The sequence below is a fragment of the Dendronephthya gigantea genome, unplaced genomic scaffold (genome assembly GCF_004324835.1).
Source record: "Dendronephthya gigantea isolate DGI-Jeju-01 unplaced genomic scaffold, DenGig_1.0 000079F, whole genome shotgun sequence".
Lineage (NCBI taxonomy): Eukaryota > Metazoa > Cnidaria > Anthozoa > Malacalcyonacea > Nephtheidae > Dendronephthya > Dendronephthya gigantea.
In genome coordinates, this window is record NW_021163089.1 from 345,817 (window position 1) to 358,761 (window position 12,945).

Consider the following 12,945-nt stretch of genomic DNA (forward strand, 5'->3'; position numbering starts at 1 on the left):
AAAAGTTAGAATATTGTTTAATGACGTAAAAGTAAATTACTGTTTAAAATGTCTTGCTTTGTCTCAATTTGTGATGATTAATTTACTACATTTTTTTATAACTTTTACTTGCCTAACCTTATAATTCAACTGTTCCAGTTCAGCAAAGATCTAGGTATAATTACCTCTCATAATCTACTTCAAATCAAACAAGATATTACAAGTTCCATATTACACCATTCTTTATATTCTCTGTTACTCTTTCCTGTTGTATGTTCTTCAAAATACGAAGACTGATAAGAGTTTTTATACTAGTCCAGCTCATTTTATGAGATCACACAGGATGAGAAAGATGATCCTCCCTGATCCTTCTCTGGTATTGGCTTGATTGGTTCGTTAGTTGGCGCCTGAAAAATATTCAAAAATCATTCATTGCCTTGCCTTGACATTTCTTAATTCGAGTCAAGTCTGTCCTGTGTTCCCCCAACTCCTGGTCACATCAATGACAATGATGCATGATTCTTAAGAATGTCTACAATTTCCTTACGATATTTCACCTCACCTTTTCTTTGGGTATTTTTTCAACATCAAAACTGTCATACAAATCTTTGGTCCACAGCGCGTGCGGTGAAGGCAGAGAAAACTCTTGCGGGTTCGCCAAACCATGTGCAGCTTTCTTATCCATTTCTGGTACCTCCTCTGGAACCTTGTGAAAATATCTAGATGAAATGAAACGCTGCGTCAAATTAACGATCTCATCGCGAAAAGCATTGGTGCTGATCTATCAAATGCATTGGTGCTGATCTATCAAATGCATTGGTGCTGATCTATCAAATGCATTGGTGCTGATCTATGAAACCCTAAATGTGGAGTGAGTTTTTCTTCAAGCTTACATGAAGCCATTTTCTCGTGTAGATTTCTCGAGCTTCTTCTTAATCTCCCCACCAAGTGTCTTGAAGAAGGGATGGTCGGCTGGCCTTGCTATTGTAGTCGCTGGTGCCTTCAGTGCGGAATACTCTTGACACATTTTGCGAGCTGCTTGATATACTAAACATGGGACAGTTTTGTAGATTCAAGACTGAGTAGTTTATAGAAGGACCATGAGAAGATAGCGCAGGAAATCTTGACCAGTGAAATCCAGTGTATATTGTTACTTACATTTTTCACTTTCTTGCAAAACCTTGATACTTGCGCCGCATTGTTCCTTTTCGCTGAGAAGCACATCGCCGTAATAACAATATCCCTGAGAAAAATCATCAACATCAGCGAATACGTAATTTGTCCATTCAATCTACAATCTCATGATGTCACTTACGTACGCCAGGTAAAAATTTCGTTTAATTTCCAGGTATTTTCTCCACTTGCCGGCTCTGGTGACATCCATGGATTTCAATGAATCGGCTTACGGAAAAAAGGCAAAAATATTTCTCAGCACCTCAACCAAATGCATCAATGTATGCGGGTAGAAATTCAGTGAATCGCGTAACGTAAACAGAGGCAGAGCTTGACAGTTTTATCTTTCTCGGATGCGTCCTAACCACCGCAAAGCCTGAGAGACTTCTATGCATACCTGCCTGGGAATACAATTCCGACGTCTCGTAAGCCAACGCCGATACGAGAGATGCCTTGTGTTTCAACTCAATGGCTCGCGCGACCGTCACTAAAATTGAAAATTCGTAGTTACTGTAGCAGCGTTAGGTAAAGTGGCAGGCAAACCTCACCCCCCTCCCCAGCTTCAGAATTACACAACACCCGCCAGATTTACCACAATGGCAATGCCATACCTTCCTGTGCCTCAGCGATACACTGTAGTTTATAAGCATCCACCACGCGGATATCAATGTCAGTGGTCTTTGCTTCAGGGAGCTGTTCAAGAGTGCTCAGAATACTCTCCTGTTTGAGACAACGAAACTACATTAGATATGCACGCAACTCCTTGAGTTAGTGTGAATACTTCACCATTAATATGTGCCTCTTTAACAACGGTGAAAAACGTGCTTGCATGTCTAAAACCAGTCATTTTTCTATTTTACTGTATGTTGGCATATTTATGTTTCATGATTCCTTACTTGAGGAGCCAAGTTATAACAGAATATAATTGTTTCCAACCTTGACATAATGAAATATTCCAGCTGCTTTTTTCAAACATGTGTGAACTTCTTTCGCTTCCTCCATTGTAATGCTAAAACAGTTTTCCATAAGTTCATAAAGCTATTCGTGGCAAGTTAATTTTGCCAATCTCAGGTTGAGCTTGATTATAATAATGTGATTTACATGCTCATTTACATAATCATCCAGTACTTGGGCTGGATCAGTGAGGCCTGAGGTTTTAGATCACAAGCATATGTGACCAAAAGAAATTTGTTTCTCATGAGTTTGAATTAATAAGAATGACAGATCATACTTACTCACTCTTATCTGCAATATGGGAAGCATGTTTCATGCACCACATTGCAAACTCAAGACACACAGATGCCAGTTCAAAGTTTGAATCAATTTGTGCCCTGTATGTGTAAAAAGCAAATTACATTGATAACTAAAATGATTGCTTCAAAAATCAGACAATAATACTGTGAATTTGGCTATTTATTCTGGATAGACCCTGTCTGCATTTAATCTTAAAATGGTATTTCAAGAGTTCAAGATTCTATCCTTGGTGCTCATCTCAGATTTCTGTAAGGTAAGCACCATCAATTGTATTGTTTGTTATAGTGTACCACTATGCCAATATTTCTTTGTATAGTCAAACCTAAAGCATCCATCTCATATCCAAATCACAACCTACGCAGTGAACCTTGTTCTTTTCTCCTTCCTTCTTTGGAAGAAAATAATACGACTAAACCCATTTGTGTGTGTCTCTGAGAGGGAGTGGAGGGGTGGAGACTAATTATACCCCTTGTCCCAAGATTTCCTTGTATTAGAAAACCCTGGAGAGAGGTTGAAACATTGCCATAAAGTTATTTGCTTTCTCTTACAATGGTGTACTTCCACAAATTGAACTTGTCCATCTGAATCTGACTAACTTCTTGAGCTTACTGTCGGCACTTCCTGTCCCACCACCAATGTTATACAACAAACCATGTAGTAATGATAGATACTGCTGAAAGATGGTTTCTACTGTTGATATTTCACTTGATGCTTCAACAACAACTTCCAGTAGCTTTGCTCGACATTTCTTCAATTCACTAATTAAACAGGGGGGTGAAATTATGGAGAATTGAAAGGGGGGTGGCATACAGAACTGCTGGTGCAGGTCTAGCTTGGTACTGTTGATACAGGATATTAGCTATTCAACAAAATTGAAGATTTATCATAGACTATATACAGGCTTGCTGCTTGACTTTTCTTTGAAACATTTACTCACTTCAATGTGAAATATAAATAGAAATATAAAAAAGTAAAAGACAAAATAGTGAAAGAATTTAAAATACGACATTTATACCCTAGTAATTGTGACCCAGCAGAATTAGTCGTTCCACTTCGTAGTATTTCAAACGATACAGGACCAGTAGCTTTGAGAGGGTTACGATGAAACCAGTATGCCATCGTTTACAAATTGAAACTTCAAATTTTGAAGACGATGTAAACAAAATTACAAAATATTTTTGTTTTGCGTTACATGACGTAATGCGACGCTGCAATTTTTATTGGGGCCTGGGGGCGGGGACACGAATAAATCACGAACGGTTCCGAACAATACTCGGTAAGCATACCAGTGAACTAAAGCAGACTGAACGATCCAAAAATAGAGATGAATCTCTTTTTTCCCGCCTAAAATCAGGGATGTTATCAGATGTTATAGCATCAAATTTCATCCCCGATTTCACCTCACCTCTGATCCTGCATTATGATTGGTTAATGCGCCTGGGCTATTAAAATATTCCATTATCACAGCCTCAAATTTCTCATCTATTATAAAGTACAGCTAAAGAATTTCGATATAAAACTATTGTGGTGAGTTTAGTAAATAAACCTTGTGAAAGTGGATTTGTGATAAAGTTTGCGAATGGAAGACGCAGATATTTGCGGACAACTTAGGCAAATATTCCCACAAATAGACCAGGCAGTTATCCAAAGAACGATACAAGAAGCGAAAACGAACGAAGGAGTAAACATTTTAAATAAGTGTATTGAAATTGTTCTCGCACGCCAGGAAGAAGCACGTTTGTTGGGGAGAAACGAAGAAGATAGAAACGACGAGGTTGTCCTTGTTAAATCTATAAGAAAAGAGACTTCAAGGAAACAAAAAGCAAGAGAAATCCCCTTCGTTTTTATCGAGGACACAGACGCACATCCAGTTCAGATTCATGACCCTTATTATACCCATGAAGACCAACCTTTCTCGGATGGTGATTCAAGCAACTCTGGAGATGACAGCAGTGATGATGTTTCAGACCCATTTCCACCAAGAAATGATTTATCCAAAGATGTAGAATTTCCCGATCTATTTGCTTGGCAACCATCCAGGCCACCAATCCAAAAACACATTCCAACACCAATTATTTTAGAGCCTTCAGGAAGTGAACCAACATCTAATTGGCATCTATCAACTACACCGGCGAGACAAACTTTGGTAGTACCTCTACAATTACCAATGAATCACCAGCCACTAATAATACCAAATGAACAAATGTCATCAACACCTAATGCACCAAACCTGTCAAGCACCACCACTGCTACAGAAAGCTCATACCTTGATTTTGTCAGGCAAATGTTTCCAAATGTTAATGTGGAATTTGTTCAAAAATTATCCCAACAAGGTTTTGATCTAAATGGCATTGTGAATATGCTTGTTGATCGGCCTGATATGCAGAATGATACCAAAAGTGATCTACAACCACCATCATTGTCAGCAGAAACAACAAAACATGTTAATTACTTCACAGAGTACTCAAAAATGGTATCTTTCACCTTCAAAGTACAATGTGAAAAACTTTTGAAAAATGATTTCCGCAGAGTCTTCGTTGCTGACATTAGAAAGGCCATGGCAATGTACAATGGCCACTATGCCCCTGCAAGAAAACTTCTTGAGGAATCACTCTTGGCCATGAATGAGAATAGCGCAGCTAAATGTATATCATCAAATACGTTGCCATCCAGCAATTCAACTCTTGTGGAGGCCCAAAAAAAATTTGCTATTTCTCGATTGTTGGGAACCAAAAGACCATTGAAAGGTACTTTGGTTGACATTATTCCAGAATTAAAACTTGAGATGGATTTCTTCAAGAGGCAAGTTGTGCTAAATGAGGAAAAAAAGAATGCAATCTATGCTGCATATTTGAACGAACAACAGTACAAAGATGAAGGAGAGCTGATTGAATGTGGCTGTTGTTTTGGAGAATTCCCTTTTGAAGAAATTGTCCAGTGCAGTGAAGGACATCTGTTTTGTCGAGAATGCTTACAGGGTTATGCGAAACAGGTTATATTTGGCTCGGCCATGGCGTCAGCCAAGTTACTATGCATGGCTGAGGATTGTGAAGAGCCATTTCCTTACAATCAGTTGGAAAGATGCCTGTCGAACCAAGAAATTGAAAAGTATCGAAGCCGGCTTCAGGAGGATTGTTTAGCCAAAGTTGATCTTCCAAATCTTCATCAATGTCCATTTTGTGAATTTGCAGCCATTATAGGAGAGCACCAGAAGGTGTTTACCTGCATGAACCCCAAATGTGAAAAAGAATCGTGCACCAAATGCGAAGAAGAATGGAAGGAACATTTTGGAAAACGATGTAATGAGGTGGAGAAGAAATCTCAAACTAATCTAAGAGTGAGTTATGAGGAAAGAATGACCATGGCAAAAGTGAGAAAGTGTGCAAAGTGTTCGCTTACATTTACAAAGCAGGATGGCTGCAACAAAATGACATGTAGATGTGGTACCACTCAGTGTTATGTTTGTCGTAAATCAGGCATAACTTACGATCATTTTTGCCGCCATCCGAGGGATCCTGGAAAAAAGTGTGGAAAATGCTCTGCTTGTTCGTTATGGACAGACCCAACGGAAGATGAAGAATTGGCAATTACAAACCTTCGAGAGGAGGCTGAAGTTGCAAAAAGGAAACTGAATGAGGAGATCGAGCATTCAACTAGAAAGAAACCAAAGTTGTAATTTCCAGTCTTGTGGTTAGCTTATATACCTTGCTAATCAGAACACACACATACCTCTAATGTGAGGGTATTCATATTTGGACAAAGACAAATTATATTAACTGAAGAATTATATGCACTATATTATTGTTATAGAGACAAATATTGAGTTATTGACTATTATTACGGTTTCTATTGTTACTATTATTGGGGTTATCTGTTAACGACAACAAGTGGTATTTTTGAAAATAGTTGTATTTTGTAACCTAAGTGTGTAATGATCAGGAATATTGACATTATAACCTACTGGTTATGGTAGTTTTCAGAAATAACCAAATTGAAACTATACTTTGTTAAATAACTTGCATTGCATTTTGTTGGGGAGAAGAAAATAATAAATGGGGAAATTGTCTGTTAGATTGTTTCATCCCTTGCGCATTTTGATATTTATAATGCAGGATATGTTTGCCAGACTGAGATAAACACTTGTGTGATAATTCTATTTATGAACACATGCCCTACCAAATTTCCCTACCCCACCCTATTGAACTGTAAACAAACAAATAGTTGTATAGAAAGTTCACTGCCCTACCCCACCCCACAAAGAAAAGGTGTTGTCATGACAACAGCGAGGAAAGCAATATGGCGGAGCCTTTAGATGGGGCAGCAAAAGAACCGTCCACAACAGACGTAAAGGAAAATCTTGAAAGCGAATTTGAAATAGCGGGGAGCACGCTTGAAAAGGAACTGAGAAGTGCAGAAGTTCTGAAAACCCAGGCAGATTACAGAAAGATTGGAAAAAGCTATATTGAAAGCATTAAAGCGTCTCTTCTTGCCTCGTCCGCTAAATATTCAATTACTCTGGAAGATCCTTATTTGAAAGCTTACAAATACTTGGAAGAAAACAAGGTTCTAGCATTGCTCGAGGTATGCTTTTGTAACTGGAGAGCTTTGTAAAACGCTTTTATAAACATTGTTTATAATTGTTATTAATACACGAGTTCATTGCTACACTACACATGTGTTTTTATTGTTGAATTATCAGTCTTTTATTGCTGAATATTCAACTTTTCGAATATTTCCCTAGGATTTAATAACATACACTGCCTTCCAACGACCTAATGAGCCATTTCCCTTCATGTCTCGACTTGTTGAGGATTTTTACAAAACTAACAAAAGTAATGAATGGACATCAAATGAAGCAGTAAAAAAGGAAAGTTGAAAAATATTAAAAAGAGATTCTTACTTAAAGGATTTTGTATAATAGAATTTTGTGTTATCAACTGCATTAAATACGTACAAGTAATTATACTCCAGTAAAATAAACCAGATATTAAATTTTAAAAATGAATTTAAATAAAGAAGATAAAGGCAAAAAAATGGATATCCTGATTCCTGAATGTCATAATATTTGATATATAAAATACCAGGCACCATCTTCTTTAAGTTGGTACTTTGGATGGTAATGCTTTGTGACCAATTTCCACTTCCCATCTTTACAAAGTTGCTCCATTTTTTCCTGGTATCCACTCTCGGCGTCGTTAAGGGCAAGATCCCGGATGCTACAGCATGCCAACCCTCCTGGCTTTACCACATGTGCAAGATCATCCAAGCCTTCTCTTGGTGCATGCGCAATAGATAGCACCCCTACACAAATGGCAGCATCATACCGATTCTCTTCAATGCCCAATTCCTTGCACTGTGGTGAGCCCAATATTCCCTGCTTCAAAGAACCGTATATCCCTTTGGCCTTAGCAAGCTCCAGAAATTTTGGTGTTAAATCTACGCCATCAATATTCTTATATCCATGCTTCCACAGTTGTTCCCCAACCAGGCCAGTGCCACAACCAAGATCCACAATGTGAGCATCATTGCTGTATCCAAATTCCTTTAATTTCTGTGCAAATAATTCTGCTGCAACAGCAGGACCTTTGTAGTTATGGTCTTCAACCATGCTCTGAAAATTTGAGAGAAAGTATCATTTTTTCGGTCATTTGGTCAGCCCCCACCCAGAATTTTTGAGATGAGGGGGGATGATGATGACAGTGTATTTTTATAAAAAGGACATTACATACAACTTCTAAAAATTTTTTCTGGGGGGTAGCTGCCCCTGCTGTGTTCTGCCCTGATAGTATGCCATTTAATACAAGACATGCATGACTTGCTGACTGGAAATATCCAATATTTTGTGCACGGAATGCACTCTGTGCACCGACTCTGCCCTTGCCCGTGGTACATAATGGATTTGGTCAGCATAGACTGTGAAAAACTGTAGTTTGATACCTCATCATATCCTTTACCCCAAGAAGAGTACGCATCTTTTAGCTCTTCAGAAGTCACATTCCTTCTTGCAATTAGCCCAGTAATATGAGCATGCCAATCAAAGTTTTCTGCAGCCATTCAGTCTATATCTCTATTCAACCCTGCAGGACTGTTTTAAATGTTTTAGCCCTTAACCTTGTAATGGAGATGCACTATAACAAAGCTGCACTATAAAAAAATAATCAAATGTTATAATATACTAAATATAGCTACTAACTGTATATATATGAGCTATTCTGCAATCTGATTGGTCGAGATACTCACTAGATATCAGCTCATATACATACCAATGCATACCAGTGAACTGATGCATACCAGCGATACCAACCCACCAGCCTCGTACCCAGTACCCAGTACGATGAGTACGTACCCGGTACACTACACTACAGGCTTTTACGCAGATCAGTGGCTAAAGTGAGTGAGCGTGGTGAGCGCGCGCCGCGCAGAAAATTTTAAATTTGAAACAACGAATTGTACAGTGTTCAGTGTTGGGTTAAATCATATGGTTAAAGATGAGGTAAAGTCCGTTCTGAATGAGGACCGTAATAGATGGCGGGGCTATTTGTCGTCGCTACAGACGCTACCTTCTCGCTTGTCCTACAATTACAAATATATAACGTTTTAAATAACGGCCGGTTTATTTACAAGCTTCGCTTTATATTTTCTTCAAAATATAACAATATCCTCTTCAAAATATGATGTAAAATAAGCATATTCATCACAGATTACAGCCGGTCGAGCGAGGAGAAAATAAGAAAATTATAACGACGCATACGTCATGTAAAGATTATATAACCAACGTAAACAAACATTGTTATGCGCAGAATATATGCTCAGAACGGACTTTACATCATCTTTAAATGCTTTTGTGTAATTTGGGTATTTTACCACTAGACTGAGGCATTGGATGTCAGCCAATAATAATTCCATATCTCCGGATAATCTGGGAAAATAGTTTATTCATTTTTTATTTTGTAAATTAATGTGCATAAAAAATAGCCGCCACCCTGGTTTTGATTCCCCCGAAAGAATTTCTAACCCCGAGGCGTTCAGAATTTTGTCTTGGTTGGTTTGGTCGTGTCGAGTTTGTTTTTTTGTCAAGTGTCGTCCGGTTACCACGTCAAAAATTGTTATAAAAAAGCGAGAGTAATTAGAATTGGCGAATTATAACTCATTATTATAATGATAAACATGTGCGTACGACACTGGCCACTCGATGTCATAAAGAGCGATATATTTATTGCGATACATAGAAATACAGTAAATTATATTGAGTTAGAACTTCACTATAGAGTTCTGACTGACGTTATAATAGTTGGTAAACAAAGTACCAAGCATTATCTTCCTTGAGATAGTCCGACTGATAATGCTTTGTGACCAATTTCCACTTCCCATCTTTACAAAGTTGCTCCATTTTTTCCTGGTATTTGCTCTGTGGGTCATTCAGAGCTTGTTCCCGGATACCAAAGCACGCCAATCCTCCTGGTTTGATCACGTGCACAACATCATCCAAGCCTTCTTGTTTCACGTGCGCGAGCGTGAATACTCCAACACAAATGGCAGCATCATACTGATTCTCTTCAAGGCCCAATTCCTTGCACTGTGGTGAGCCCATTATTCCCTGCTTCAAAGAACCGTACATTCCTTTGGCTTTAGCAAGTTCAAGCAACTCTGGAGTTATGTCTACGCCATCAATATTCTTATAGCCATTCTTCGACAGTTGCTCCCCCACCAGGCCAGTGCCACAGCCAAGATCCACAATGCGAGCGTCATTGCTGTATCCAAATTCCTTTAATTTCTGTGATAACAGTTTAGCTGCAACAGTAGGCCCCGTGTAGCCATGATCTTTAACCATCGACTAATAGTTTGGAAATAAAATAGCATGCGCTGTTTTTAGTGTTTTATAAAGGTGCATCATCAACAGACCCTCAACAGGCTCAACATAATATTAAGCCGATAAAATCCTTTCGAATAGACCCCACCAACTAACTTGTACCTTTCTCAAATTTGCTTCAAAACCAAGTAACTCAAGCACTAAATCTCTACTATCATTCGTTGTTTTAAATCATTTAAGACAAACTGGACATTCTTTCAATCGAAATGATTCGGTCAGAAAGAGATCGCATTGCACAATACCTTATCGTATGTTTTACCCCAAGCAGTGTAAACGTCTTTAATTTCGTCGTGTGTTGCGTTTCCTTTCGCCATTAGCGTATCAACGTAAGCATACCAGTCTACATTCTCGTCAGCCATTTTGTCTACTTAACGTTAACGATGCAGGGAGTTTTTTAAATTTTAATGATTTTATGCCTTTGCAAATGAGCTCCTGTGTAATTTAACACCTTAATGGTGAATTACTTCACGGAGGATAATATTACTCATTCTTCTAATACCAGAAGGTACAAGGCATCTAATGTCACCGCTTGTGATGTTGGCAAGTAAAGTGTGGCGTTAGATGTAGACCATGGATGATGGATAATGGTTGATGGTTCTGGTTCATATAGACAGTGTTGCCAAGTCAGTTTTCCTAAAAATCCCAATATAGCTCCCAAAAAATCCCAAGATTCCCTATTTTCCCCCAAAAAAATCCCAAGATTTTTTTCATTAGTTCCCAGGTCCCCTCATCAGGCGAAGTGTTCAGCCATGCGCGTTAACCGAAGCCTGGCGAAATACTCGGTCTTGTATAAACGATAGGAAGAAACCTTCTCACTGATCTCAGCACTTAACTGCTGTATACTCTGTATGGTATATTAAAATATTTAGTGAATAACAGTTATACCGAGCAGGCAGATTAATCAGTATTACAACTATCATTATTAAAACATTATCTTGTCTCTATTCTAAAAAATCCCAAGAAAAATCCCATGGTCTTATTAAAAAAATAAAAATCCCAAAAAAATCCCAACAGCCTTAAAAAATCCCAAGATCTTGGGATAAAATCCCAAGGTTGGCAACACTGCATATAGATCTAATTTCTTTTAATTTATGTGCATCTAAAATGGCGACTTCCTGGCGTCACAACTCGTAATCTGCAAATATGGTTAAAAGAATCATTTCTGACGAATTTTTGTAAAATGAACTATAAATTTCAGATATATTTATTGCAATGTGAATACATGAAACATTAATTATTTAATTTATTTGTGAATGTCCTCAAATGTCTTATAATATTTGGTACACAAAAAACCATGCACCGTCATGTTTGAGATAGGCTGGTTCGTGATGCTTTACGATCAATTTCCACTTCCCATCTTTACAAAATTGCTCCATTTTTTCCTGGTATGTGCTCTTCGGGTCATTCAGAGCTTGTTCTCGCATGCTACAGCACGCCAATCCTCCTGGTTTGACCACGTATAGAAGATCATCAAAACCTTTGCTTGGGACATGTTTAACAGAGAACACTCCTACACAAATGGCAGCATCATACCGATTCTCTTCAAGGCCCAATTCCTTGCATTGTGGTGAGCCCATTTTCCCTTGCTTTAAAGAACCGTATATTTCTTTGGCTTTTGCAAGTTCAAGCAACTCTGGAGTTAAATCTACGCCATCAATATTCTTATAGCCATTCTTCCACAGTTGTTCCCCCACCAGGCCAGTGCCACAACCAAGATCCACAATGCGAGCGTCATTGCTGTATCCAAATTCCTTTAATTTTTGTGATAACAGTTCAACTGCTACAACAGGACCTTGGTAACCATAGTCTTCAACCATGGTCTAAGAAATGATAGAAAACACGGACTAGTGTCTGATATTCTACAGCCATTATTTAGTTCGATATGAGACATAAAGGAGTTAGTTGCAAACGATGCACGGGTGACATATAACACTTTCTAAATTAACACTAAAAATACCACCAATTTGAAAAATGAAAAGTTCAAGTCAAGTCAGACCTGCGGCGGAGTTTAAACACTGCCTGGAACCATGCAGATTGGGGCATAATGGCGTCCTTTTGGGATCGATAAGTCAGTAAGTCTGGATCAGCGGTCGTGACTATGGACTATGCTACTTGCAGTAATGGCTGCTTGAGACCCTATGTGCAAACCATGTAATGATTTTGCGAAAATGATAGCATTGAGTGGAACTGTTCTAACGGCTATAAAACGATGAGAAATTATATCTTAAATTTTAGCAAGAAAACTTAGCGGGGTACATATAGTCATACTTTCTCATATGTTTTGCTCCATCCAGAATAGACGTCTTTTATATCCGCTTGAGTTGTGTCCTCTTTTGCCATCACCCGTTCAATATGAGCATGCCAATCATAATTTTCTTCAGCCATTCAGTTAAGCCGGCGAAGTGCAGGTAGTGTAATAGAAATGATATAAGTGATACAACAACGCCTCAATGGTTCCAGACACAAAATGAACTGTCCGTCTTTCAACACGCAGGCAGTCGAGTAGAGATAATTATTCAAAGGTCAAAGTCGAGAAAAAACAGGGGAATTATTTGTCGGGAAAAGGGCTCGCACACCCTTTAAGAATTTGCAACTCAATTGCGATCCTACCACCCTCCGTTGTGAATGTGTGTGTGTTCATTAGAACGACCACACAGTCGAGGAACTGA

The 12,945-nt window shown here is 38.5% G+C and overlaps 6 protein-coding genes across 8 annotated transcripts; 2 read left to right on the forward strand and 4 right to left on the reverse strand.

Moving 5' to 3' along the window:
• Positions 1–62: 62 nt before the first annotated feature.
• On the reverse strand, positions 63–3,602 carry LOC114532320 (BRO1 domain-containing protein BROX-like). The gene is made up of 11 exons (XM_028553798.1): positions 3,422–3,602; positions 2,955–3,164; positions 2,388–2,483; positions 2,089–2,161; positions 1,764–1,872; positions 1,550–1,639; positions 1,295–1,380; positions 1,138–1,222; positions 873–1,026; positions 542–698; positions 63–386 (listed from the first exon to the last, which is right to left on the reverse strand). The coding sequence occupies exons 1-11, from the start codon at positions 3,523–3,525 to the stop codon at positions 306–308; spliced, it is 1,245 nt and encodes a 414-aa protein (XP_028409599.1). The 5' UTR covers positions 3,526–3,602; the 3' UTR covers positions 63–305.
• A 237-nt stretch (positions 3,603–3,839) lies between these two features.
• On the forward strand, positions 3,840–6,447 carry LOC114532318 (E3 ubiquitin-protein ligase RNF216-like). The gene has a single exon (XM_028553795.1). It carries the CDS (start codon positions 3,986–3,988, stop codon positions 6,080–6,082), a length of 2,097 nt encoding a protein of 698 aa, XP_028409596.1. The 5' UTR covers positions 3,840–3,985; the 3' UTR covers positions 6,083–6,447.
• A 252-nt stretch (positions 6,448–6,699) lies between these two features.
• LOC114532323 lies at positions 6,700–7,384 on the forward strand. The gene is made up of 2 exons (XM_028553802.1): positions 6,700–6,987; positions 7,148–7,384. Exons 1-2 carry the CDS (start codon positions 6,703–6,705, stop codon positions 7,280–7,282), a joined length of 420 nt encoding a protein of 139 aa, XP_028409603.1. The 5' UTR covers positions 6,700–6,702; the 3' UTR covers positions 7,283–7,384.
• LOC114532321 (methyltransferase-like protein 27) lies at positions 7,233–8,719 on the reverse strand. Of its 2 annotated transcripts, none has more exons than XM_028553799.1 (3): positions 8,647–8,719; positions 8,344–8,550; positions 7,233–8,017 (listed from the first exon to the last, which is right to left on the reverse strand). In XM_028553799.1, exons 2-3 carry the CDS (start codon positions 8,458–8,460, stop codon positions 7,463–7,465), a joined length of 672 nt encoding a protein of 223 aa, XP_028409600.1. In that variant the 5' UTR covers positions 8,461–8,550; positions 8,647–8,719; the 3' UTR covers positions 7,233–7,462. The 2 variants fall into 2 exon arrangements, with proteins under 2 accessions (XP_028409600.1, XP_028409601.1); XM_028553800.1 differs by having other exon boundaries at positions 8,670–8,715.
• Positions 8,720–9,587: 868 nt separating this feature from the next.
• Positions 9,588–10,855, reverse strand: LOC114532322 (methyltransferase-like protein 27). The gene is made up of 2 exons (XM_028553801.1): positions 10,519–10,855; positions 9,588–10,240 (listed from the first exon to the last, which is right to left on the reverse strand). The coding sequence occupies exons 1-2, from the start codon at positions 10,633–10,635 to the stop codon at positions 9,689–9,691; spliced, it is 669 nt and encodes a 222-aa protein (XP_028409602.1). The 5' UTR covers positions 10,636–10,855; the 3' UTR covers positions 9,588–9,688.
• Positions 10,856–11,540: 685 nt separating this feature from the next.
• On the reverse strand, positions 11,541–12,778 carry LOC114532496 (methyltransferase-like protein 27). 2 transcript variants are annotated; one of them, XM_028554009.1, is made up of 2 exons: positions 12,545–12,778; positions 11,541–12,096 (listed from the first exon to the last, which is right to left on the reverse strand). In XM_028554009.1, exons 1-2 carry the CDS (start codon positions 12,659–12,661, stop codon positions 11,545–11,547), a joined length of 669 nt encoding a protein of 222 aa, XP_028409810.1. In that variant the 5' UTR covers positions 12,662–12,778; the 3' UTR covers positions 11,541–11,544. The 2 variants fall into 2 exon arrangements, with proteins under 2 accessions (XP_028409810.1, XP_028409812.1); XM_028554011.1 differs by having other exon boundaries at positions 12,273–12,627.
• Positions 12,779–12,945: the final 167 nt, after the last annotated feature.

Bases quoted from the DNA above. Each gene is read 5' to 3' on its own strand.
- LOC114532320 (XM_028553798.1), bottom strand. From the start codon at position 3,525: ATGGCATACTGGTTTCATCGTAACCCTCTCAAAGCTACTGGTCCTGTA. The intron at 3,165-3,421 runs GTATAAATGTCG...CTGTTTAATTAG, and splicing joins GCTGGGTCACAATTACTAGG to TGAATTGAAGAAATGTCGAG. The intron at 699-872 runs GTAAGCTTGAAG...CATTTCATCTAG, and splicing joins ACACGAGAAAATGGCTTCAT to ATATTTTCACAAGGTTCCAG.
- LOC114532318 (XM_028553795.1), top strand. From the start codon at position 3,986: ATGGAAGACGCAGATATTTGCGGACAACTTAGGCAAATATTCCCACAA.
- LOC114532323 (XM_028553802.1), top strand. From the start codon at position 6,703: ATGGCGGAGCCTTTAGATGGGGCAGCAAAAGAACCGTCCACAACAGAC. The intron at 6,988-7,147 runs GTATGCTTTTGT...ATATTTCCCTAG, and splicing joins AGGTTCTAGCATTGCTCGAG to GATTTAATAACATACACTGC.
- LOC114532321 (XM_028553799.1), bottom strand. From the start codon at position 8,460: ATGGCTGCAGAAAACTTTGATTGGCATGCTCATATTACTGGGCTAATT. The intron at 8,018-8,343 runs GTATCAAACTAC...TCAAATTTTCAG, and splicing joins GGGGTAAAGGATATGATGAG to AGCATGGTTGAAGACCATAA.
- LOC114532322 (XM_028553801.1), bottom strand. From the start codon at position 10,635: ATGGCTGACGAGAATGTAGACTGGTATGCTTACGTTGATACGCTAATG. The intron at 10,241-10,518 runs GTATTGTGCAAT...CCAAACTATTAG, and splicing joins GGGGTAAAACATACGATAAG to TCGATGGTTAAAGATCATGG.
- LOC114532496 (XM_028554009.1), bottom strand. From the start codon at position 12,661: ATGGCTGAAGAAAATTATGATTGGCATGCTCATATTGAACGGGTGATG. The intron at 12,097-12,544 runs GTATGACTATAT...ATCATTTCTTAG, and splicing joins GGAGCAAAACATATGAGAAA to ACCATGGTTGAAGACTATGG.